This window comes from Sorex araneus, chromosome X, assembly GCF_027595985.1.
Source record: "Sorex araneus isolate mSorAra2 chromosome X, mSorAra2.pri, whole genome shotgun sequence".
In the NCBI taxonomy this organism is placed as follows: Eukaryota; Metazoa; Chordata; class Mammalia; order Eulipotyphla; family Soricidae; genus Sorex; species Sorex araneus.
Genome location: NC_073313.1, coordinates 233649033 through 233676312, shown reverse-complemented (window position 1 = coordinate 233676312; position 27280 = coordinate 233649033). Strand labels below are relative to the sequence as shown.

The window sequence follows — 27280 nt, the reverse complement described above, 5'->3', positions numbered from 1 at the left end:
TACAATCCACAATAGCCAAGATATGGAAATAAATAAAATGTACAAGAATAGAGAAAAAAAGATTCCATCCAAGATGAAGTATTCAATGGTCACTATGTGCCATGCTAGAACTTGTACAAGAAGTTGTGCAAACTCATTGATGAGCGATAGATATGCTTGATGATAAAGACATGGACCCCTCCCTGCCTTTTGCTCCTGGGGTTGGTTCAGTGTTTTCATGGGCCTGTCCTGCTGTCTGTGTTTCAAGCTGCCATTCCTCTCAACCCTCACTTTTTTATTCCTTCCTTTTTCTCCAACTATCTAAGCTTAATCCCCACAGCTTTCCCTCCCCTCTGAACAAGACAAGGAGGCCTCTCTCATCACCTGAACTACTCAATGATTTGCTATTTGCTGTTTCAGGTCCCTCTTTGATTTAGAGACTTTCAAGGACATGACTCTGTGTCTTATAAATCCATACATGTCTTTTGGGTTTAGCACTGTGCCTGACATATAATAAATTAATAGGTAAATAATTCTAATTTAAATTTTTTATTTCAAGTATTTGATAAAAAGATTGGGTTGTTTTAGAAGTCTTTATGATAATGAACTTTTAGTTTACCAAAAACTTGCTATGTAATGGCAGGTAATGTTGTTTATAGTTTTACTTAAGCTTGACTAATTTACATATTTATCTGAAACCCAAAAATTCTCACCTCTCATACAAGGCTTTCCTTTTGAGGAAAGTAGAGCTCATGGAAACTTTTTTTACTTTTAATTTATTTAATAGCAAAACAAAAATATAAACATGTAATGTAAAAAATAAGAGATAGCACTGAACACAATATTATTTTGTTCATTTTTATGAGTCATTTTAAAATTTATATTCTTTTAAGAAAGAAGGGGATCATGAAGATGAAGTCCCCAAAGTCTATCAAGGTCACTGTGGCCCTGATATAAATAATACAGAGTCACTTGTGACTAGCCCTACAAGTCTTCCTGAAAGAGTTAGTTGGAAAAGTAGAGGTCACCAACCGCCAGGAAGTCTGTCTTCCAAGGGTGAAGCAGTGGGTAGCGGATCAGGGAACCCTTACCTGAGAAGAGTAGGGAATGAAAACAGACAACACAATCTCTTCCGGCTTAAGGTTGGCTTCAGGTGATCTTGCAAGGTAAGGGCCATCTAAAGGAATTTGCCGTTCTCCTTCTATTAGAGAAAGTGACCTTAATTAGAATGAACTTGTTCATCCAAACAGGGCACTGTTGTGGTATATCCCACAGATAGGGAGAATTTGAAACGGAACCTGGGGATTAGGGTTCTAGTTCCAGCCCCCAGACTAGGTTGTCTTAGATAATTTGTTGAATATTCAAGACTTGTAACTTTTCATTTGTCAATTGACAGGGCTAGGCCAAATAGAGTCATTCTACTTCATATTGCTCATTATACACTACACACTTACAAATCTGGCCCAGAAGAATGTCAAAGCTATGTCAGAAAGACCCATCATACAATGTAAATTCACAAAAGGGCACAGCATATTTTTAAATGGGAAAAGGGAGGGTCAGAGAAATTAAATGACATGTCAAATTGGTGGAAGAGGGATTAGGGAGTGAGATGGAGTATTTTACATGTAGCTTCTATATCCTTAAATAGATAAGGATATTCAGTGAATCCCATTAAATCCACAATGTTTAAAAACATCATTCTACTTACTAAATATTTTTCACTGAGGTGTCATTATTTACAATAGCATTGATGTTATTGTTTCATAGCTATAGTGCTACTATAACCAATTCCTCCCCCAGAGTTTCAGGAACTTCCACCATTATTCCATGTTCTCTTCCCCCCCTTATTTCCTCTTAGACTTCCCAGTTCTTAAGTACGTGATTTTAAAGAGAACATATCTTGACTGGGGATGTACCTCATCAGTAGAGCATATAATTTTCACACCCTCCAAAAAAAGAAAAAAAAGGAAAAAAAGAAATTATCTTATATTCATAGTACTATAAATAATAGGCATTTACTTTTATTTAAGTTTACATTATTTTCTCTAGGTTCAAGCTATCTTGCAATAAAAAAAGAAATACACAACTCATAAATATGATTTAATTAGAAATTTTAAAATGCCATTAGAAAAATTGTCAATTTTTATGAAACTTGTAAATGAAATATGCCACAAAGTTTAAAATCACAGAGATGTCTTTTATTCCACTGAGTTGTTTCTCCTTGACAGTTTTGATAATGCAATTCAGATTGCATAAATGTGGCCAAATAGCTCAGAAAAACTCTCAGGTTCTGTAATTTATTTGATCAATATGATACAGAAGATCTAGAAGACAGGATAATTTACTTCTATTTCATCTGTATATTCAGATATAGCTAGTGAACATTGGCGAGCCTAAGCTGGATACATTTGGGTCCTCAGTTTATGGGTTACAAGAACTACATAATGGAAAGTCATAATTACAAAGTAAGTTGCCTACAGCTTGGTCTCTTACCTGTAGATACCAGAGTGATGATAGCATTTCCTGCAGCTAGAATAGGATTTAGGTCTGAAAAATTAGGCCTGCTCACCACATGTCCTCCTAAAGTCTAAATACAGAAAGAAGAGATTTTGAAAACTCTCTTTAGTTATTCACAAATAAAGAACAATGTATACATGGATCTTGTGTAAATTTTTCCATTCCCTTCTTGTTTCATAGAAAAATCTGGCAAGAGTTCTGAGGAAGCTAAACAGATTCAAACAACATGTAGAGTAAGTATGTAATCGTAATCCTGACCCCAGCTTAGATTTAGTGTTTGAGAAAATATTTCTTTCCATGTGCAAGGAAGAGGCAAAGTTTCTCTGATAACTGATTCTAATGCAAGAATCCAGTAACAGGAGGAAATGAATGGGATGTGTAACATTCACATTCACACTATCTGCTGTGCTGTTTTGCAGAGATTTCTGTTGTCCCAAACTTCAGTGAAGGTCATGTAGGATCAGTCTCCCCAAAATATTTAGATAGTCTCTTTTCATCATGTCCAGAGCAAACTTTTCCTGGTATGGATCATCTAAGCATGTAAAACTAAGGTCAATCAAGGCCTAAAAGTCTCAATAGAAACTTAGTATAATCTTAAAGAAGGCAGTTTACCTAGATTAAAGGACTTCTCTAGAAATAACCTTTCGTCAGAAAAACCAGTTTACGGCAGGTCAAACAACCAGGGACAACGTTTGGTTTTATGAAGCATTCCTTTCTCATAGTATGCAATCCTCTTCTCTCCTTCATGCTCAGCAGATAAAACCCCGTTTTTTCTTGTTTACTGCTGAATTTGGAGTCACTTAAATGTTTCCATATATATATGTATATGTATATCATAAACATAAATTTAGAATGTTGTCCTTTCCTCCCCTACTAATTCATTGTATGATGATTTGTTTGTTCCATCAACCCAAGAAATATGCAGAGAGATGGGTGTGGGGGTGTTTATATTCCCCTATGCTATAACTCCAAGCAGGGGTTCTCTGGGCAGAGTCAAAAAGGGAAGATGAGTTAAAATGGAATGCTCAAAAAAGGAAAGAAAATGCAGAGAATGAAAACACTGGTTAATTTCAAGAATCAGCAAAAACAAGACCAGAGACAATTAGAAGAAATGTTCCCTATTAATTCCTGTTGAATTCTCCATTATGTGTGAAATGGGGACTAGTTTGAACTAGTTATTTAAAAATTTTAAATAATAAGAAAACCTTACAAAGAAAGATAACTGGGTTGGAGTGTTAGTATAGCCGGTGTGGTGTTTGCCTTACATATGGCTGACCAGGTTCAATCCCAGGCATCCCATATGGTCCCCTGAGCATTGACAGGAGGATTCCTGTGCACAGAGCTAGGAATAATCTCTGAGCATTACCAGCTGTAGCCCCAAAATAAAAAGCAAAATAGAACAAAGCAAAAATATTCAAAGCAAGCAATCAAAAATGAATTAAAAAATGAATATGTGGGATACACGTGATTAGAAATTTACCATAGTAAAAAGGTCTAAAACAAGAACCAGAACTCACAATAGAGAGTTTTTTGAAATGTGGGCTGTTGTTCATGATACTGAGAATAAGACACTCATTCAGATTGTTGGTTGGAGTTGATCTTAGAAATATTTGGTTACGAATAACTTTCCTCTTTTCTTTCCTTCTTTGTGTCTATATTCCTTCTTTCTTTCTTCTCACGCTTTCTCTTTACTTCAGTTAGGATCATACCATTTATAGGTCACAGAATGAAATTATAATTTGGATATCGCCAGAATCCAGTACTACAATCCTGTGACATAAATATGCCATTTCTTACTTAATACCTTGTGACATAAATATGCCATTTCTTAATTTTCAGCCACACATATACAGACAATGTGACCCTTTCACTTTAGGCACATCCTCAATAAATAATGCAGAGATTCATTTGACATTAACTTGGTGTTTTTCTTCTGAGTTTTTCTTCCTTCTTCTTTTTTGTTAAACTGGACAAACAGTATAATTGTTCACTCCTGTAGTTTATTTAATATAATCTATAGAACATACCGCCATATTCTTAATCTGGGCTCCAGCAAGAGTTCTCAGGTGCTTCAGGAGAGCATGGTAGGTTTTGGTCTTCTCCTTTGGTTGCTCCGAAACAATGAATTGCAAAGCTTCATTCAACTGGGCCAAGGTGTATCCTGCACCTATTTTTATCCCTGAATGGAATGTGGTGGAATATAATCTTAAAATGAACTGTTACAAAATAGGGCTGCATGAGAACAATCTTTCAAATATATCTTCTCTTTTCATATTAATTGGAATAACAGAAATGAAGATAATTACAAAGTTTCTGCTAATTTTCTTTATTATCAAATATTATTTTGCAGGGGGCTGGAGTGATAGCACAGCAGGTAGGGCGTTTGCCTTACACGCGGCCGACCCGGGTTCTAATCCCAGCATCCCATATGGTCCCCTGAGCACCGCCAGGGGTAAATCCTGAGTGAAGAGCCAGGAGTAACCCCTGTGCATCGCTGGGTGTGACCCAAAAACCAAAACAACAACAACAACAACAACAACAAAAAACAAATATTATTTTGCATTCCATCCATAGCTAGCTGATATATATGGCATCAGTCCTTTATTACAGGTCTTAGGACAATATAGTATTCACTGACCAACAGTTTTGAGTGATCAGCGGCTTACAGAGGACACAATAAGTACAGTACTCTCTTTCTTTCTCTCTCTCTGTGTGTGTGTGTATATTTGGACTATTCCTGGATATTCTTATGGCTTACTTCTAACTCTATGCTCAGAAATCACTCTTGGTGGTGCTCAGGGGAGAATATGTGGCGCTGAGGCTTAAACAGATGCCAACCACATATAGGTGAAGTGCCCTTCCTGCTATACTATCTCTCTAGCTCTCCAAGATATTTTTGCAAGAATAAATGAGATCAGATATCTACAAAATGCTCAAATTAATCTAGTGCATGTAATTGATTACTAATAATCATGAATAGTTAATGCAACATGCTATTTGAAAAATAAGGTACTTACCGTCATCTGTGATGTCCACAAAATTCATTTCTGGAAGGCTGAGTGGAGATATGAAAACTGGGTGAAATTCATCCCTGAATTTAATATTGGGTCCTTAAGAAAAAAAATCATTAAAGCAATTAGAAAAGAAAGATAATGGGTGCTAAAAGATATCCCTTAGATAATCCAGTTTGGAAACTGTGATGCAAAGTACCCATTTGCAAAAGAAAGCAACAAAATATTCCAAAAGTCTTCAATAAAAAAGAATTCCACTTATGCAAAGTTTTAAAGGAGACACAGATATTTGGGTCCTTAGTCCTCCTAATACATGGACTAAGGGACAGACATTAACAAGTACCTACCTACTGTAGTATTCCCCATGATGAGGGGGGCTTTGGGGAATTTGGCTTTTATCTCCAGAAGGTCATTTAGGGTCACAGGGGTGATCCAGATGGTCTTTTCCCCTTGGAATGTCAGCCTTTTCTTGTTGGGGTCTTCAGCCATTCTCTGCAGAGAAGCAAAGCCAATAGATTTTAAAGTAAGATGGTTGAACATAAGCTGTGACTATATCCACTGCCCTCTGGTCCTTTAAGTTTTTAGTCATCAGGAAAGAATAGCTTTAGTTAGAACTATCTACATTGATCAGAACTATAAGAGAATCCTAAATAAGCTTTATAATAGGTATCAATCCCTTAACTACATGTAGAGTAAACTTTGTTGGTGAAGTGAGTGTGTGAAGAAGAGGTTTCACGTCTTAGCTTGAAAGTAAAGAGCTCGGGGGCTGGAGCAATAGCACAGCGGGTAGGGCGTTTGCCTTGCACACGGCTGACCCGGGTTCGATTCCCAGCATCCCATATGGTCCCCTGAGCATCACCAGGGGTGATTCCTGAGTGCAGAGCCAGGAGTAACCCCTGTGCATTGCCAGGTGTGACCCAAAAAGAAAAAAAAAAGTAAAGAGCTTGGTTTCCTGTTTCAGTTCAGAGCTCAGAGGAGCCTCATCTTTGAGGATTTCTTTGTTTTGTAGGACAAATGGCTGACAGGCAAATATCCTTGAAATAATTTTTAAAATCACTCACCAAATAATTAGTGGGCTTTTTCATGTATATACATATATATGTTTATATGTATATACATGTGAATTCATGTATGAATATATATGGGACACATCCTTATATATGTGTATATATGTATATACAATCTTTAAATACTAGGTGTGCTCAAGACAAACACTCATATGTACATATTTATATATACACATTTATACATACATATATTCTTCAAATATGAGATGTGTCTAAGTTGTCACACTCTGAGGATGCATGGGAATTAAAGTCATTAGAGAATCCAGTAGAATCTATGCATGCTCTCTTATGGAATAGGGCATAGTTATGGAATAGGATGCTGGGAATATCACAATTTTATATTATGCTATTATTCTCTTCCAACATAGTTGGAAGCGTAGAGGTAATTTGTAAGAATAACATAATTCCATTGTGATAAATATTGCTTAACTTTTACTTTTCCAGCTTTACAAAAATGCCTTTAACCTATCTCAAAGGATAGCTATACAACCTTGGACAAGCCACCCATAGTTTCTGAGAGCAGTATCTTTTTTTGTTGGTGATGGTGGTTTTTGGTTTTGGGCCCACATTCTGCAGTGCTCAGGGCTTACTCCTGGCTCTTCACTCAGGAATCACTTCTGGCAGTGCTCTGAGGACCAGATGGGGTGCTGGATATTGAGCCTGCGTTTATTGTGCACAAGGCAAGCATCCTACCCACTGTACTATCTCTCTAGCCACTGAGCTCAAGCAGCTTGAACCAATACATCTCTGAGCAACTTGAATCAATGCATCTCTGAGGTCAGACAGCATCACCTTTCTATTCTTTCTATTTTAAAATATCGGTTTTAAATTATGTAAACAAGTCCTTAAAAGTGTGCTATTGTCTCCTTGCCATGGTGGACATACTTCCAATTTTTAGTGTCAAAAACCTTGATGCTGCAGTGTAATACACTTGAAATAAGTTAGACAGACTGAGGAAAAAGTTTGGATAAGTGGTGTATAGGATTTTTAATCTGGGAAAGCCAGTGTTTTAAGCAGAAAGCTGCTGGGTATGTGTGTGGGGTGGAAGGTGGGGGTCTTGTAATCATTTAATCTCTGCTATTTCTCCTAGGAAAAAAATTCCCTTGAGATAAACCCAGTTAAGAAACTTCTGCCCCATCAGTTTCATGGTTTTCCTTGATACGCAAAAGTTCAGCCTAGTTAGAGTAGCACAGATAGGCAAATGTCTGTAAATGCTCCCTTGTTCTTCTAAGGATTGTTGGTTTAAGACAATATGAAATGTGCTGGAGAACTGAGGCTATTAGCCCTGTGACCCCATGCTTTTCTCTTAATTCTGTCTTGTCTTCTTTTTAATTGAATCAACATGGGATACACTTACAAAGCTTTCATGATTGAATTTCAGTCTACAAAGATTAACACCTATCCCTCCACCAGTGTAGCTTTCCCACCACCAATGTTCCCAGAATCCCTCCCACCACCCCCACTACGCCCCCACCCCCTGCCTCTATGGCAGGCACTTTCCTTCTGACTCTCTATTTTGTGGCACTATGGTTTCCAATGCAGATTCTTAATCCTCACAGTGTCTCCACTTCAGACCTGTTCACTGTGGGGCAAGACTCAGATACACTTCCTTGAGACAATGAAAGAAAAGTCACTTACTATCAGTTCAGGAGGAAATATAGGCTCCTGGGATGGATCCAAGGGCTGAAACTCGTCTTTATTATACAGTTTGGTGCACATCTCAACAAAAGAAAAGGAGAGCTTTAGTTACTGCGAAATGTCCAGGCATGTCTAAGGTGAGACTTCAGAGTCAGGATCTGTCCCTCTGACACTTAAGATACAAGGTGAAAGTGCAATACCACAGGGTGTCCCTAAGTTAAATTCTTCCCACCTTCAGAGGATTGTGATATTTTCCCACAGATTTGAGTCACCCCAAGCCTTCTTACTTTGGTGTCCAAAATTGTGTTTTAAGCTTCTGGGCTGCATCTCAGGTAATATTTGCAGGTGTTTGTTTGCCATGAGTATAAAGATGTTTCTTGTTTCTCTCTAAGTACTTTGGGGCATGTGTATAGCATGAGGAAAAGGGGAGTCAAACCAGATTAAGGTGTACCATATTGTATGCCTCCAAAGAGAACAGCCCATAAAAAATATAGGTTGGCTAGTTTTAGAGACAAATTTTAAGGATATTTACTTACTTTGCACTTGACTCACTGAGAATAGAAAGTGAATACATTTGGATGGGAGAGGTACTTTTCAGTCAATTCTGGCTGAAGTGTAAGACCAGATACTTACTTTTTCTGGTCCGCTCTCAAAAGACTTCTCTTCTTGATCCATGCAACATTCTCCGGATCCTTTTATTGGACAAACTCTTGATTCCTTAGAAAGTAATGCAGTTTAAAACAATCACGGTTGATTCTTTTAACAGTAACCCCATTATCTGGCAGCACCCAGGCCTACACAGCAATTGTGAAATAGGGAGGGCAGAGAATAAGCTATTTCAGCACTGAGAAATCAGAGCACATTACAGCCATTGATCACAGACCAGAAGAAAGGGGCTCATCGGGTATGGAATATCACAAGGGTGGTCTGGGTGGTGCCTGATAACCGGGATGATGTAGGACCGCTGGATCAGGACATCAGAAGATCATCATGTCAGCACCCTCTCTTTGTTCTAACCCTAAAATATTTTAGATTTTAGAACAATCTTTTTTGACTCTAGTTACTTGTTTGCATATACATTTTTATATATAGATTTATGACCTGCCACATTACTAATTTGGTCTACTGTTTCCAATAAGTTTTAGGGGAATATTCAGGGTTTTCTTTAGGGCATCTGTGCCATCCACAGGCGCAGGTGTCACTGCGGGAAGCGGCGGGCCCAAGCTTGCTACTGGGAAGCGCAGGACATGGACGAAAATCTCAACGGGTGTGACCACAGGTTTGGGGGCTCATCCCCGGGGCGCGGCACTCAGATAGGACCTTGGGGTTGAGGTTGTGTGTTCGGCACTCTGGGGCCACTGCCTCATGACCATGCTGCAGACCTTTCCATCACAAGGTCCTCGTCAGAAAGTTACAGGGTCATAGGGTTAGAAGAGGTCGGAAGAAGAAAGGAGAAGACAATGGCAGCAGACTGGAGACCACGAGACAGAGAGAAGCCAGAGAGTGACAGAAAAAAGAGAGAGAAGACAGACAGAAAAGAACACAAAGACACACACAGCAGCAGAGTGCAAAGGAAGAAGATAGAAAGATAGCACAGCAATGAAGAGAAGACAACAAGGAGACGAGGAGGAAAACTGGGACTTTGGAGACTCTGAGGTCCTCGAGGAGACTAGAATGATGGAACTCTGAAGATCAGATGACACCAGGGAGTCCGCCTGTCACCTACGCTCTGCCCAGTGTCCCAGAAGAGCCTGGGGAGGTCACTCCCGGTTTCCTGAATGCTGCCCCACATCCTGCTTGTGGCTGGCCTTCACCACAGTCCACTATTTCTCATTTCTTATGCATACTGTATGTTGATTTCAATCTCCTCATTGGCCACCCTCCAGAACTCATGGCTGCTTCTCCTGGAGGGGAGCATAAAATGAGGCCCCCATAACCATGCTACCGACTCTGCCCCAGGGGGTTCTCCAGAGGGGGCCGGTGAGAGCCCTCCCCACCACAAGGGACCCAGCCCCAGCAGTTGACCTCCACTACTCAACTGCTGTCATGCTCCCATGCTCCAGGCCGCTTTCCATACACTTGGGCCGAGCCTCACACATGAGTGAACATATTCCTGGACTGTGAGTCTGCTTTGCAGCTGTGTAACCATCATCATAAAGGGAAATATATATATGTATGTATATATATATATATATATATATGCATATGCTTCTTGGAGAGCCCGGCAAGCTACTGAGAGTGTCTCCCCCACATGGAAGAGCCTGGCAAGCTCCCCATGGGGTATTCCATATGCCAAATACAGTAACAATAACAGGTCTCATTCCTCTGACCCTGAAAAGAGCCTGCAATCATTGGGAAAAATGAGTAAGGAGAGGTTGCTAAAATCTCAAGGCTGGGACAAATGGAGATGTTACTGGCACCTGCTAGAGTAAATAGATGAATAACAGGATGACAGTGATACAGTGATTCAGGGTTTTCTAGGCACATTATTGTTGTCATCACAAGTTCTAACAGTTTCACTTATTCTTCAACAATTATAGGTAACGGATATCTTTATCTTATGCCTGATCTCAGAGAAAAAGCTTTCAGCTTTTTTCCATTAAGTGTGATGTTATCTGTGGGTTTGGTGCTTACTCTGTTGAGATAGATTAATTCCATCCCCATTTCATTAACAGTTTTCTTTTATCATAAATGGGGTTAACTCTTGTTAAAAATATCTTTGCACACATTAATAATCAATTAATTAATCATTTGCATCTATTAATTATTATTAATATTATTTTCTCTTTCAAAAAAAAGTCTCCTGCCCCCTTGCCTGGCTGTCTTCACCAGGACCCCTCAGAGGGGGGTGGGTTGAGTTTCCCTCCCAGCCCCGAGCAGAGCCCCGGCAACTGAAGACCTCCAGAACCCAGCAATAGCCATGTTCAAGGCCACTCTCCACATGTTTGGATGAGCCTCACGCATGAAGGAACCATCAGAGGAACCCAGGTGTGCGGGACCTGGGGCTGAGATCTCCAAGCCTGCTCGGACTGGGCCTCCTCCACTCAGATCTCCCATTTTCCATTAGATAGGCAGTCATACCCACAAACTGCCCCTGATGCGATGTAATACTATCAATGGCCAAGATCCAGACACTATAAAACAAAGCTCCTGGAAGCGACCTCTTTTTGTCTTGTTCTCCCTCTTAGAGAACCTGGCAAACTATCAAGAGTATCCTGCCTGCACAGCAGAGCTTAGCAAGTTCACCATGGTATATTTGATATGCCCAAAACAGTAACAATGATGGGTCTCATTCCCCTGACCCTGAAAGAGCCTCCAATGCAGCACCATTGGGAAGGACGAGTAAAGAGAGGCTGCTAAAATCTTGGGATTAGGACAAATGGAGGCATTATTGGTGCCCTCTCGAGCAAATCGATGAACAACGGGATAACAGTGATGACAGTTACAGTGATACAGTGATATAGCCATTGTGCTGCATGTGACCATGTCTTGTTACTCAATTCTAAGGGCAGATGAAAGGGCTTCAGGGAAGGTGGGAATAGCTAGCTAAAGCCTCCTACTGGAACAGAAATAAATGGATTACAGTTATATGGGGGGTGGGGGTGGGGAGGGCTATCTTAATCATAGGGGTGGTACTATGTGATTTTTTTCTTTTTGCAGGGGTAGAAGGGCCACATCTGGTGGTACTCAGTTGCTAATCCTGGCTCTGTGTTCAGGAGTGACTCTGGAAGTGCTTAAAGACCTTAGGCAGGGCCAAATACACAATTAGGGTTGGTCAAATTGTGTTGAATGCAAGGCAAATAAGTGTCTTAACCGCTGCATTAGCTCTCCAACCCTATTAGAATCTATAATGGAGTTCTCGGAAATACAAACTACCTTTATGCATTTCTAAACATAACTACAAATAAACAGAAAACCTGAATTTATTAAGATGTTATTGGAATTTATAGAATGATTCAGATGATTTAAGTTCCAAACCATTTTAGAATAATTTTCAAAACATTTCATGCAGATGCAAAGGAGTGTTAAACTGCACTCATAGGTCATTACTATAACTCTCAGACAGGTTATTTCATTTTCTGCCCTTTTTACGAGCATATATAATCTCTGGTATGAGTAATTTGGAAATCTATGGTTATACTTCATACTTGGAGTCCGTTTCTGTTCCTGTCTTAACACATTTTAGCTGGAGTGAGTTTTTTTGTATTACAAAAATAATATCTTCATAAAAATATTTTATTAGATTTAAGTATTCAAAAGTACATATCTGACTCATGAGAAGTGATGAAGAAAAGGTGATTTTTACTTTTAAGATAACCTTAGTGAATATTAATTAATTTTTGCTCCTAAGATAATCATACTAAAGATTAGGTCTCTGTGTCAACAGTAAACACAATAAAGGTCACAGAGGTTGAATGTGGGAACTCAGACTGATCAAGACAAATATTTGAGTAATAAAAGCATTTTGTCTATATCTTTGTATAGCTTTTTGTCTTCAAGAAAATAATTACTTATTTAATTAAATCATATGGAGTTACTATTTTTATGAGTCAAATGATGGAATATTAAGTATTCATAAGGCTAAATAGAAATATTATCTTACCCAGGATTTAAAATAAATTGTCATCTAGTTTGTAAAGATTTTTGAGATTATTCATTAAAGTAGAATTTTCACCCAAAATATTTTTATGATATTAGGAATTAACAAGTGTATCTTGAATTACTTTTGATCAGCAAAATAGTAATTGTTGTTGTCAGTTTTTTGGTTTTTGAGTCACATACAAAAGTGCTCAAAAGTGCTCAGGGCTTATTTTTGACTCTGTGCTCAGGAATCTTTCCTGAAAAAGCTCAGGGAACCAAAATGTAGTTCTGGGGATTGAAACTGGGTTGACCATAGCAAGTGCCCTACTTGCTGTACTATCTTCCTAGCCCCTAAATTAATTTTTTAGTTGGTATTAGGAAACAACATAGCTGAAATATTGTTGAAATTATTTCTTCTTGGCATTCAGTTTTCTGAAAATCAACAGCAGTGTTCTTTTAGCGGCTAGAAAGATAAATATGAACTATTTTAGAGATTATTAAAAGCAATAGATGATTTAAAGCAAATATTTATTAACATAAAAATAAACTAACATATACATACACACATACATGTATGCATTACTATGAATCATAATTTGAACTTACCGCACTGAAAGTTTTTACACTTTCTATAATTGGCCGGTATCCTGTACAGCGACACAAGTTTCCTGATTAAGAAGAGATTAAATGTTAAGGATGACATAGAAACATGTTGCTAATTTGTATTTCATGCTTTCAATGAAATAATTATATAGTACTAGTAAGATTCATTTCTGCTTCCCAAACCATCAAAATGGTTCTTTGGAGATGATGATGGAAGAAATGTTTTTCAAAATAGGTCTTGTGATTGCATTTTCTTACCAAAATGCCACAAAACTCTACAGTGTTTACTAGTCAGCTCTTCCTATCCTATTTCTTAAGCAGTTTATGCCAATGCCACTGTCCCCAAATATCTCACATATGGCCTTTTAAATTTTTTTCTCCTGCAATCTCTTCTCCTTTGAATGTCCTCTTAGGGAAACTGTGCCATTTGTCAGTGTCCTGGGCCCCTTTCTCCTCCCTGGGATCTGCTGTAGCACCCATTCAAATTAATCCACCTCATTGATTTCTTTTGTGAACCCAACATGAGTGGTGTGGGAGAGAGTCACATAAACACATAAACACATGTCTCCACTCTCATTGGGTCTTAAGCTCCTGGAGAAGGATTGATTTTTTTTTTTATTTTGCTTGTTGGGTCACACCCAGCAATGCACAGGGGTTACTCCTGGTTCTGTACTCAGGATTTACTCCTGACAGTGCTCAGGGGACCATATGGGATGCTGGGAATCAAACCTGGGTTGACTGCATGCAAGGCAAATGCCCTACCCACTGTAATATCGCTCCAGCCCGGAAGGATTGATTCTTAAGCGTTCTTTTTTGTTTTGTTTTGTGTTTTGGGTTATACCTGGAAGCTTACTCTTGGCTTTGATCCCAGGTATCACTGCTGGCCAAATTCGGGGATCATATGAGGCTGGGTCAGCTGTGTGCAAAGCCAGCCCTCTACCTATTGTCCTGTTTCTCCTGCCCTAATTCCTAGGTTTTCTTGATTCCTGTCAACATAGCACAGTAAGTATTCAAATGGTACTAGTATTGTTTTGGTCAAATAGCAATTCTAAAGTGTGGTGGAAAAGGTGAGCAAACCACTGACTTCCTGAAAAAAAGAAATTATCATTTGTTGCTAGTATAAATGATATCAATGAAGAGGTTTTAATCACATGGAAAATATGGGTATTTTTGTTTGTTTGTTTTAGGGTTACATCTGGCATTGCTTCTGGCCCTGCACTCAGAGATCACCCCTGGCAGTGCTCGGGGAACATATGGGATGCCAGAGATTGAACCTAGATCAGCTGCCTGCAAAGTAAGTGTCCTACCTGCTTTACAACTGCTCTGTCTCCCAAACCTTTTCTTTCTGTAATTTTATTTTATTACTGTTTAAATTATATATGCAATATAAATTATATATGTATATATATTATAATCACAAGTACTTGAAATAAGCAAACACAATTATGTCAGTAAAAGACTGAAAGAAAATAAAAGTAACTGGCTGTGATTTTTTTTTTTTTTTAATTTTGGCTTTTTGGGTCACAACCGGTGACACTCAGCACTCAGGAATTACTCCTACTAGAGCTTGGGGGACCATACGGAATGCCAGGGATTGAACCCAGGTTGGCTGCATGCAAATGTCCTACCTGCTGTACTATCCAACTATCACTCTGTCCCCAAATTGTGATTGTTTCTTGGTTAAAAAACATTTTCCTTGCTCTTACATATTATGAAAAATGTGTAAATTTTTCATAATAGAAATGTGTGTTTTTTTCCACAGCCAGTGATACTCAGGGATTACTCATGGCTCTATGCTCAGATATCACTCCTGATGGGCTTGTGGGACCATATGGGATGGCAGTATCATATTTGAGTTGGCCAGATGCAGGTGCCCTACCTGTTGCATATAAAAACTAAAAAATTTTTATTCTTGGTTTGGGGGCCACACCCAGCTGTGCTCAAGGTTTATTCCTTGCTCTGTGCTTAGGAATCTCTCCTGGCAGGGCTTGGTGCTGGAGACTGAATCCAGGGTCGACATGTGCAAGGAAATTTCCCTACTTGCTGTACTCTCTGGTCTCTAAAGAATGAATTTAAAATGATTATGTTCAAACACAGCTTACATGTTGCAGAAGCATTACATATGTGTGGACTGGGCAGGTATAAATACCTGAAAATAAAGTGTCCTGTGAAAATCTGATGCCAGCCACATGGAAATTTGGTTAACAAAGTATATTTCTTTTAATAGCACCCTTACAGAAGTTGGTGATCTTAAGAGAAAAAAACTTTACTTTTTGAGTCTGAATTATAAACAAAAGTAACAGAGTATCATGCTAAGTGAAATGAGTCAGAAAGAGAGAGATAGATATGGAGAGATTGCACTCATCTGTGGAATATAAAATAACAGAGTAGGAGACTAACACCCAAGAATAGAAGAAATAAGTACCAGGAGGTTGGCTCCATAGCTTGGAAGCTGGGCTCACATTCTGGGGAAAACGCAGCTCAGATAGAGAAGGGAACACTAAGTAAAATGTGGTTAGAAAACCCGCTCGGGAAGGGAGATATGTGGTGAAAGTAGACTATAGATTGAACATGATGGCCACTCAGTACCCCTATTGTGAACCACAAGACCCAAAAGGAGAGGGAGAACAAAAGGGAATGCCCTGCCACAGAGGCAGGGTGGGGCGGGGAGGGGGGATGGGAGTGGGGGGTGGGAGGGATACTGGGTACATTAGTGGTGTAGAATGGACACTGGTGGAGGGATGGGTGCTTGAACATTGTATGAGGGAAACACAAGCACGAAAATGTGTAAATCTGCAACTGTGCCCTCACGGTGACTCACTAAAAAAAGTAACTGAATTGTAAACAAATATAAACTATGTCACCACATCTAGATTCTTTCTCTACTTTATCAATTTAGCCAAACTTTACAAAGCCTTTCCTGGTTGTTATATAAAATATTGGCATAGAATTTGTGAGAAAATAATTCATTTTTGTATGATGGCCCATGCATTTTTAAACAAACAAAAACAAAAGTAAACCATATTGTCTCCATTTTTCAAGGTTTGAAATATTTCATTTGTGTGAATTACATCATTGAGCAAAAATTAATCAGATTCACTCAGGTTTGGTTAAAATTATTATTGAAAATGTAAAAAATTTGAGTGAGGAAATTCTTGGGAGATATGGGAAAATAGAAAATGTCTATATAAAAGTTACTATAAATTTTAAAGTAAACTTAATTTCATTATATTTTTATCTTTCATCATAAAATTGTATTTTTGTTTCTCTATTGAAAGAGACAAAGAGCTTTCAAAAACTATTAAGAGAATTGCTTTCATAGCTCTCTTCAAAGAACCAATGACTTTAAAGATATATGCATTTGTTACAGAAAATCACACTTATTAACTTGCTTTACTTACTGGTAGAAAATTGTGTTTGTTTATTTTATTTTAACTTATTATATCAGAAGAAATTGAATTGTTCACCTATTAGCTAAATTTTAACAACTAATTTCTATGACCTTTTTGATCTTATATATAACTCAACCAGAATGTAACATATTCAGTCCCTGAAAACCTTCTTTATGAAATTAACCTTAGAAAGTAAAGTTGATGAGCTCTTGTAACAGATAAAATCAATTGAGTAAAATCTCTTTCTTAATGTTCACATTTGGGGCTGGAGTGATAGCACAGTGGGTCGGGCGTTTGCCTTGAACACGGCTGACCCGGGTTCAATTCCCAGCATCCCACATGGTCCCCTGAACACCGCCTGGAGTAAGTCCTGAGTGCAGAGCCAGGAATAACCCTTGTGCTTTGCTGGGTGTGACTGCCCAAAACCCCCCAAATGTTTACATTTGGGAAAAAAATGGCATTAAACATGTTAGAAAGAGTGCCTTTCAATTTTTTTTTTCCTCAGAATTACAAAGGGCTCTATTAAGGGGGAAAGGTTTTGGAGGAAAACAGTTACTTGGTGATTTGGGAGAATGGTATAGCTATATATCTAAAACATAGACCCAACAACACTGAAAGTATGAGATCTAAACTGCACCCCCTGGAACTTTGTAATGTGCCTATTAAGATGACAGGCAGGGTGAGTTGGGGATGGAATATGGAAACACTGGTAAAGGGAAGTTGACACTGGTGGTGGGAATGACAATGGGATGTTGAAATATCACATGCCTAAAACTCAATAACTCAAGAACATCACAGTTCTTTAATTAAATTTTTTAAAAAATTAAAAAGAAACAAGACCAGTTCCTGGCATCACTGCTGCCAAAATGAGGGGATAATCTTCCTGGAAGGTGGGTCATGTAGGTCTACATATTGGTGTGGTGGGTGCCTGGGACCCTAAAGCTTTACCATAGTTCCTTTCTGTGATCTGGGGACATTTTCTCTAAACCCCTGATACTTCCCACATCAGGTCATTTCTACAGAGACCCAGAGACTCACCTCCAAGAGCTTCCATGATCTGGTCAGAGGTGGGTTCCAGGTGGTTCCTGAGCAGAGTGTAGATGGACATCACCATTCCTGGGCTGCAGAAGCCACACTGGGTGCCATGGCATTTGGCAAGTCTTTCCTGGAAAGAAGGGGACAGTGTTTCTGCTTTAAAACTCCATGCCTTGGCACTAGACAGGATCAAAGATAATGCATCAAGCTTTCCAGAAATAAATGCAGGGTAACATGGCACTCTGGAAGAAAAATATTTTTATTTCTATATGATGGCATACTTATTGAAACTATATGTGTCACAAAAACTCTTCAGACTATGATTTCTTTACCTGTGCAATAGCTTAAAAAAAACAATACAATGAGTGGCATTTGGTAATTTGAGTTCTGCTGCTTATAGCATCTCATAAATTGTGTGATATTAGGTGATTTGCTTTTCTTTATCTTTAACATTAGGAAAATAGAGGTCAGGAATGTGACTTAGTGGAAGAACACTTTGCTTGTGTGAGGACCTGAGTTTAGACCCTGACACCCTTTGTTCCCATTCTCCCCCAACTCTAGGAATGGTACCTATTTTACAGTATCATTGTGAGAATAAATGAATGAATATATGCAAACCATTTAGCATAGTTTCTGGAAAGACATTTTCATTCCTTTCTCTATTTATATTATGGAACTCTTGATGGATTAAGCAACATAATCTATACAAGTGCTCTGAAAATTTTAAAATCTTATTTAGTAGTATGTTTTTCACATATACTTTATTTACGTCCAACTTTATATATTCAAATACAATAGAACATTTAAAAAGATAGTAAGAAATGATGCTATGTTAACATTATACTCAAATTCATGGAAGCACAGGAGAAAGACATGGCTCTGTGGTTCCCTCTGTGTATGTCTGCCTTAGGTGGCTCTCCCCAGAGTATCAATCTGATTGTCTTGAGTGTGATTCAAATGTTTTAAAACATTGTTTTAAAATTATGGCCCATTGAAGGAAAGTCAAATACTTCACCTCTGGCTCAATTCAAAGGACATACATAACTGAAAGTGTGGAAGAAAAATAGCTGCATTTGTTGCCAGTTAGTAAATGGTTTCAGAAGAGGCATATACACTGAAACAGCAGTGTTCAGGGGAATGGTTCTGCTTTGTAACTTCTACCAATTCAAAAAGTATAAATATTTCCCTGTAACTAATATTAAGCCTCCATATGATGTCATGTGGTACTGGGAGAGAAGTGCTATGAGTTCTCAATCAAATGGTGTTTAGAAAATAGAAAATAGTCATTAGAGAATGATATTTACTAATTCTTAAATGTCAGTAAATACTGATATGTACTAACTCTTGAGATATATGTTTAATTCAGCTTTATCTTTTAATAATGGTTGTTGTTTAGTTTAGTTTTTAATAATGACTGAGTTTAAAGACAAACTTTAAAAGTGCCTTAAAAGTTAACATTGGCTCTTGAAAATCAGTTTGAGTCTGATCCAGGGAAATACCGAAATAACTAAACATCTGTGTGGTCAAGATTTTAGAGAAAGGAAATGACCAAATGGTAACAACAAGTTATTTGTAATTATTAAGGTGATGAGCCAAGTGTGGGATAAGATCTTAATAAGATCAAAAAGTCATTACAGTTAGTGTTGAAAGGCATGTACTGACACCATCCATAAGTAACAACACATTTTCAGGGGAAGCTCTCAGCCTTCAGATTCCAAACACAACCTTAGAAGGAATTCTAAGGAAAATAGGGCATTCAGAATTGTTCTTCTTAAACAATGCTTTTAATCTTTAACCTTTGCATAGGTTCTATTCTAGTATATAAAAACAATATTTCCAATTTTTAAAAAAGTCCTCTACACTGTAGTAAGTACTTTGTCATGTTTGTTTAGCTGTATTATACAGTAGCTTGGTGTACAGGTACTCATGGCACTTTTTTAGAACACTGCATAGTACTTGTATACATAATTAGCCTTTATCTGAGCTTAGTAATTTTGAAGTAGGGTGAATGATTAGTATCTTTTATAAGCTTCTGGTTTCCTATTTCAATTTTGATCTTGTCCTATTGGATTCTTCTTACCTCAGTTTAGGGCTAGGATGGAGCTGAGAAGCTAATACATTAAAATCAATACAGATTTATTGGTGTTCTTGAGGTTAAGTTATGGTAAAATCAATGATCTCAATCTCTGAGAAGATTCCTAACTATAAAGAACTGAAGATTATAAAATGAGGATTTAACAGCACAAAGGACTTCAGCATTGCAAACTGAAGTGGAGTACTCAGACAATCTGGGATGGTTATCCCAATCTTTGACCCCAATCATGTTGGGTGCTTACCTGCACAGGGTGAATCCTGGTTCTGATGCTTCCTACACCTTCGACAGTGGTAACAGCTACTCCGTAAAGAGAGCAGATAGGTACTAGGCATGCTGTAACTGGATAGTGACTGTGGTAGAGTTATGTAAAGACTGAGAACTTTGAATTGCAGGGACTAGGTATAAATTCGGGAAGTTATTTTGGTCCAGGGGAGTCATAAGATTGTATTTTCCTAGGAACATAAAAAACACTAGATCACCAACTGCCAGCCATAAATTTGGACTGGGGAGAGGCACAAGTTGTAGCCTATGCCTCATTTGTGAAAGGTCCTGGGTTCAACCTGGTTCTGCATGGCCCTTTGCTCCCAACACTGCTGGGTGTGGTCCTAGTGACCCAGAGCACTGCTAGACCCAAGCTGCGTTGAGCACCACCAGGAATGGCTCCTATACAAAATAACCCAACAAAGCCAGGCAGTTTTAAGACATTCAAGAAAGGATTTACATATGGGTAGAAAAAAAGAATAATAGAGTTATGTAGAATCTCTAAGAGTTCTTTAGTCTACTCTTCTTTCCTATTGTAGGGAAGGAAAGTCTTTGTCTCACTGTAAGGTGATAGATTGACTTATGTAAAGTGAATAAGGTAGTTGATCCCAGTGATACTCAACTGTGAGGAGATTTTTAAAAATACAAATACATGATCCAGAGGAACAACACAATAAAATGGAGTGCCTGTCGTGCAAGCATATGGGAATGGGTTCAAGTACTTCATGTTCTGTATGCTCTAATCCTTACAGCTCTACTGTTAAACCTACAACATCTGAATCATAAGCAATTTCCAGCCCCACTGCAGCCAAGTGTGTATAAGCACCACTCCCTCACCCCCGACACACACACAAATGGTGAAACCCCTGGTAAGCACTGCTACTAAGAAGATGTGTCAGTGTCCCTAAAAGTGTCATTTCTGGTGAGTACCACAACGGCCCCTAGTAAGAACCATGTCATAACCTGTGTACCCCAACTAAGAGTGAGAACATATGTGTAATGATCTAGAGGACTGCAGACCTCAGAGATCATTGTGGCTGAGAGTATGAGCACTGCAACCTGATGTGCAGCCCCTGGGCAGGTATCACAGATTAAAAAAAGAAGGGTACACACCCGATGGTGCATGTGATAACCTCAGTCATTTAGACAGTATCAACAACAACAATGAAGGGAAGGAGTACAGGGGAATGAAATAAAACAAAACCTAAAGCAAATTCAAATAAAACTAAATGAAAATACAGATACCTGGTTTCAAGTTCCAAGCTAGCTCAATCAAATCAGAATCTCTGGGATGGGATCAATTCGTTAATGTTTAAAGCTGTCCAAGTGATTCCACTTCACCAGAAGCCACAGGTTTGTGCTCTGTCTCCACCATCTCCAACATGGCAGATGCGGCTAGCACCTGCCTTTGTTTTTCTGTTTGGAAATGTTGTTCAAACTCAACTTCAATTTCTCTAGAACTACCCAGGCCAAGTCCTGTTCTCTTTTAGGGAATGGGCAAAGTGTCCTCTTTCGAGGGAATGTTTACTTTGGGTCCTATTCAGGTTGAGAGAACTAGATGTTCTTCTTGAGAAATAGAGATCATTGTTCTTGGCTTCCTCAGCCCTTAACTCATCACAGATGTGTGATTATGTAAGGTGCAGGCTCCCTATTTCCACTTAGAAATTGAGGCCAATGTATATTTTATTACAGATCTAGAGGATAAGATGTTCTCCTCCTCCCAGCTCAGGAGTGCCTCTATTCTTATTTCCTCTTTGGCTTGTGCCATCATCAGTGGTCCTTCCAACTTCTTTCTAGAGTCTCCTTCTCCTGGACTTTCTTTTTATTTTTCACTTTTTGGGATCACACCCGGCGATGCACAGGGGTTACTCCTGGCTCTGCACTGAGGAATTGTTCAGGGGACCAAATGGGGTGCTGAGAACCAAACCCGGGCCGGCCGCGTGCAAGGCAAATGTCCTACCCACTGTGCTATTGCTCTAGCCCCTGGACTTTCTTGAATTTATGAGTGAATTCAAGTCTTGGCACTGCTAAAAAAAATTCCCAACTGATATCTCTCACAGCCTACTGGCCTTTCTTTCATTCCCTTTTCTATCATTTCTCTAAGAGCTATACACAACTTCTGGGCTTCTGATCACATCAGCACTCCCTGGACTGCACAATTTCAGTCCCTTCTCTCAGCCAACATTACTCTGGAGGCCCCTCTGGGTACTGGGAGCATCAGGATCTCAGAATAGTGGCCCCTTTCATCTTCTAGGAATTCTCTTCTGGATGCTCCTCCTTTAGTTCTGGCTGCTTCTTTCCCATCTCTGTTGTGGCGGTGTCTTTCTGTACCTATCCTTCTACCTGTGGTTCCAACGTCCCTCACTTGCAAGCTCTCCTGTGCTTCCTGTTACTTTCCACATATCACAGCTGAAAAGCTGCCTGTGCTTCTAATTGGCCCACAGGAACACGAGCACATTATTGAATTCTCTTTGCCTTTGTTTCCTCTTTTTCCAGTGTGATGGTAAGGACTTGATCAAAGTTGTTTGGGGGACTGAAAATAATGATATAGTAGTCCCCAATTCCTTCATAGGGATATTTTCTCAGACATCCAGCAAATAATGTCTGAAGTTCTATAAACTATGCACCTCTCATACGTAGACATAATAAAAGTTTCCCCCCACCACCCTCAAAGGTTTCTGGGTCACATCTATTGCTTTGCAGGAGTGACTCCTGACTCTGTTTTTAGGAGTCCTGCCAGTGCTTTGGAGAGCACTGGTGAGAGCACATATGTAGTGATGTGCGTTGAACCAGGGTCAGCGGTGTGCAATGTAAACATCACATGACCTCATATGATAAAGTTTAATTTATAAATTAGGCACAGGAAGACATTAACATCATAACTAATAATAAAATACAACAATTATAACAATATACTGTAATAAACGTTATGTGATTTAGGCCTTGTTTCCTAAATATTATTTAGAAATAGATTTTTGAGGGGTTGTGTTTTGGGTTCTACTAGTGGTGCTGGGAGCCACCAGGGTTATAGCAGGAGACAAACAGTCGTGGGGATTGAGTCTGAGGCCCTGTGCATGCCATAATGTGCTACAGTCCTTCTTTGAGTTACCTTCCGAGCCCCTAGAAATAGAATCTTTTTGCACAGAGATTGATCTTAGGTAACTGAGAATGCTCAGAGTATAACTGAAAATAAAAAGAGATAAGTGCGTATGTAAATTACTTAAACACTTACAGGCACACATTCAGCAGGTGCTAGATAGCCTTGTTATCATTGCTATTACTATTTACATTGATAACTTTCTAGGAGACAAAGCACCCAGTGAGATGAGATGACCTGTCTATCTAGATATGTGTGAAAAAAACTTTTCGGTGGCCTGCATTTACCCCAAAGATGATGTTTTCAAAGCTAAACTCATCTCTCCCCTCTCCTCTGTTCTCTCTCAAGTTCCCTAATTTATGACCACCTCCACTCCCCGTGCACTTGGTGATTTCAAGCAAAAACCTGGGAATCACACAATGTCTTTTCAACACCACAGCCAGTGAATTTACACTTTTAGCCCAAGGCAGAAAATAACTCCTATGTGTAAGACCTTACTTTGTGTTTCAGCCATATTTGTCTGATCATCTCCCTCCTCTGGAAATCTGTTGCAAAACGATGTAAGTATTTGCAACGCTATTAGTATCCTCACCTAGAGAGATGAGCACAGAGTACAGATATATTCTCTAGGGAACAGTATCTGTCAGTTGAAACATGTGGCACAGAAGAAGTTGCAGGGAGAGCAGCAGGGAGGCAGCGTGGAGGTGGAGGTGGAGAGTGTCCAAGAAGCAGATGTGCAAAGGAAGGAGACTCCTTCTCCTCCCCAGGGGTGAGCAGCACTTCACAGTCCCCACCTCTGTTTCAGGAGGCTGCATTTTCCATTCTAAGATAATAACATCTCCCAGACCCATTTTATTCAGCCCAAGTCCAAAGGATACTGGATCTTCTTGGTCTTGGGGTCATATCGTGATATCATGACTGTGCAGGCACCACAGCCTCCTCCTCCGCAGCCATACTTGGTGCCTGTGAGGTAGACTGGAAGGCATGGAGTTAAGGAAAAGGTGCTTCGGCTGCTTCATTCTTCTTTTCCTAAAATTTCTTGCTTAGAGAGAGGGTTCTGTTTTTGCAAATAAATACTCCTTGGGAAAGGTTTCAGACCCTCTGACTTTGCCTTATCTGAAACCCTGGAGGCTAGATGATGCCTTCTGAATGCCAGATAATCCAGATTTTAGAAAGGGAGTAAGATAGCCCTGCCAAGTGAGTGAGATCTCCTGGTGAAATCAGACCCACGACTATTTCTGTAGTGCACCCAGCAGATACGCACACCAGTCGAGGGCAGGTTGGCTGGATCAGGGTTTGCACTCAAACAAGGTATGAAAAACCACACTGAATTCAATGGTGTGGACAATTAATTCTGGATTCACTGGGGAGATTGTAGGAGGTTTGCAAAATTTAGACCACCACTCCCCCTTCTGTAGAATGTGTGTGTGTGTATGTGTGTGTGTGTGTGTGTGTGTGTGTGTGTGTGTGTGTGTGTGTGGTGGAAGGGGGTAAATATATTTACCTTCTTTTAGTTTTACATGTATGAGGTCCTAGGATTAAACCACATATAAAACTCTGGGATCAAACCCAGGGCCATATATATATATGTATATGTATATATATATACATACATATATATGTATGTATTATACATATATATGTATGTATATATATGTAGACCACCGGAACCTAGCCACAGCCATGCTCAAGGCTCCTCTTCACACGTTCAGCATGGAGGTGGAGGTGGAGGTCGGCAATATACAGGCCTCATGCATGAAGGTACTGGCAGAGGAACCCAGGTGTGTGTAATCCCATCAACAGCCAATATCTAGAGACTTAAAAGCAAGCTCCCAGAAGTGCGCGGCCAAGAAACCTTATAACCTACTTTTCCCTCTGGGAGAAACTGGCAAGCTACTGAGAGCTTCCTGCCCACATCAGACAGCCTTGCAAGCTTCCCATGGTGTATCTATATGCCAAAGCCAATAACCAGCTGAATCTTATTTCCCTGACCCTGAAAGAACCTCCAATGTGGCATCATTGGGGAGGCTGAGAAGAGAGAGGCTTCTAAGATCTCAGGGATAGGATGAATGTAGAGGTTACTGAGACCGCTCGAGCCACGTGACGATCAATGGGATTTCATGATTCATAATTCGTGATGTATATATATATATATATATATGTGTGTGTGTGTGTGTGTGTGTGTGTGTGTGTGTATGTAAATTATTTGAGCTACCACTGACTATACACCCCATTTACTTATGAGATTAGAATATATTCATTTATTTAATCATCACAGTTCCTTATGAGATGTTTACATAGTTTCACAAAGGGAGGAATAATTCATGTATATTTTTTGCTTTAAATTCAATAAGATGGATTATGTTGATTGATTTCCGAATGTTAAACCATTTTTGCATCCCCGGGATGAATCCCACTTGGTCATGGTGTCTGATCTTTTTGTCATCAAAAAGATTGTTGGATTCTATTTGCTAGTATTTTATTGAGGATCTTCGCATCGGTGTTCATCAGGGATATTGGTCTATAGGCAAGAAATGTGAAGTGGAGCAAGGAAAGCCTCTTTAAGAAATGGTGCTGGCATAACTAGACAACCACATGCAAAATAATGGGCTTAGACCTCAACCTGACACCATGCACAAAAATCAGATCAAAATGGATTAAAGACGTCAACATCAGACCACAATCCATAAGCTACATCGAAGACAAGGTCGGCAAAACCCTTCACTATAGTGAAGCTAAAGGTATCTTCAAATATGACACAGAACTAAGCAATCAAGTAGAAACAGAGATAAACAAATGGGACTATATTAAACTAAGAAGCTTCTGCACTGCAAAAGACACAGTGACCAGAATACAAAGGCAATCTACAGAATGGGAAAGGATATTCACCCAATACCCATCCGATAAAGGATTGATATCAAGGGTATATAAAGCACTGGTTGAACTCTACAAGAAGAAAACATCCAACCCCATCAGAAAATGGGCCGAAGAAATGAACAGAAACTTTTCCAAGGAAGAGATATGAATGTCTAAGAGGTACATAAAAAAATGCTCTGCATCATTAATCATCAGGGAGTTGCAGATCAAAACAACCATAAGATACCACCTCACACTACAGAGAATGGCACACATCCAAAAGAACAAAAGCAACCAATGTTGGAGAGGATGTGGGGAGGAAGGGACCCTTCTACACTGCTGGTGGGAATGCTGAGTGGTCCAGCCCCTTTGGAAAACAATATGGACGCTTCTCAAAAAATTAGAAATTGAGCTTCCATTTGATCCAGCAATACCACTTCTGGGAATAGATCCTGGAGAAAAAAATGTATAGTCGAAATGACATCTGCACTTATATGTTCATCGTGGCACTGTTTACAATCGCCAGAATCTGGAAAAAACCCAAGTGCCCAAGAACAGATGACTCGTTAAAGAAATTTTGGTACATCTATACAATGGAATACTATGAAGATGTTAGAAAAGATGAACTCATGAACTTTGCATATAAGTGGATCAACATGGAAAGTATCATGCTAAGTGAAATAAAACAGAAAGAGAGGGGCAGACATAGAAATATTGCACTCATCTGTGGAATATAAAATAACAGAGAAGGAGATTAATACCCAAGAATAGTAGTATATAATACCAGGAGGTTGGCTCCGTAGCTTGGAAGCTGGCCTCATACGCTGGGGGAAAGTTATCCCAAGTAAAGAAGGGAACACCAAGTAAAATGTAATTGGAGATCCCACTCGGGAAGGGAGATGCATGCTGAAAGTGGACTAGTGACTGAACATGATGGCCACTCAATACCCCTATTGCAAACCACAACACCTAAAATGAGAGAGAGAGAACAAATTGGAATGCCCTCCCACAGAGGCGGGGTGGGGTAGGGGGGATAGGATTGGGGGGTGGGAGGGATACTGTGTTCATTTGTGGTGGAGAACTTACACTGGTGGAGGGATGGGCTCTCAAATATTGCATGAGGGAAAAACAAGCACAAAAATGTGTGA

The 27280-nt window shown here is 39.3% G+C and overlaps 1 protein-coding gene across 1 annotated transcript in view; it reads right to left on the bottom strand.

Annotated features, from left to right (window-relative positions):
* Positions 1–27280, bottom strand: part of LOC101540787 (aldehyde oxidase 4-like) — a 99918-nt gene that overhangs the window by 57994 nt on the left and 14644 nt on the right. Inside the window, exons 3-13 of the mRNA XM_055121837.1 lie at positions 24155–24251; positions 20160–20268; positions 17827–17953; positions 13400–13461; positions 8846–8929; positions 8213–8293; positions 5855–5999; positions 5514–5606; positions 4524–4675; positions 2473–2566; positions 1071–1180 (exon numbers count right to left, since the gene is read on the bottom strand). Of these exons, the coding sequence (XP_054977812.1) occupies positions 1071–1180; positions 2473–2566; positions 4524–4675; positions 5514–5606; positions 5855–5999; positions 8213–8293; positions 8846–8929; positions 13400–13461; positions 17827–17953; positions 20160–20268; positions 24155–24251 (1154 nt within the window). The remainder of the gene's footprint in view (positions 1–1070; positions 1181–2472; positions 2567–4523; positions 4676–5513; positions 5607–5854; positions 6000–8212; positions 8294–8845; positions 8930–13399; positions 13462–17826; positions 17954–20159; positions 20269–24154; positions 24252–27280) is intronic.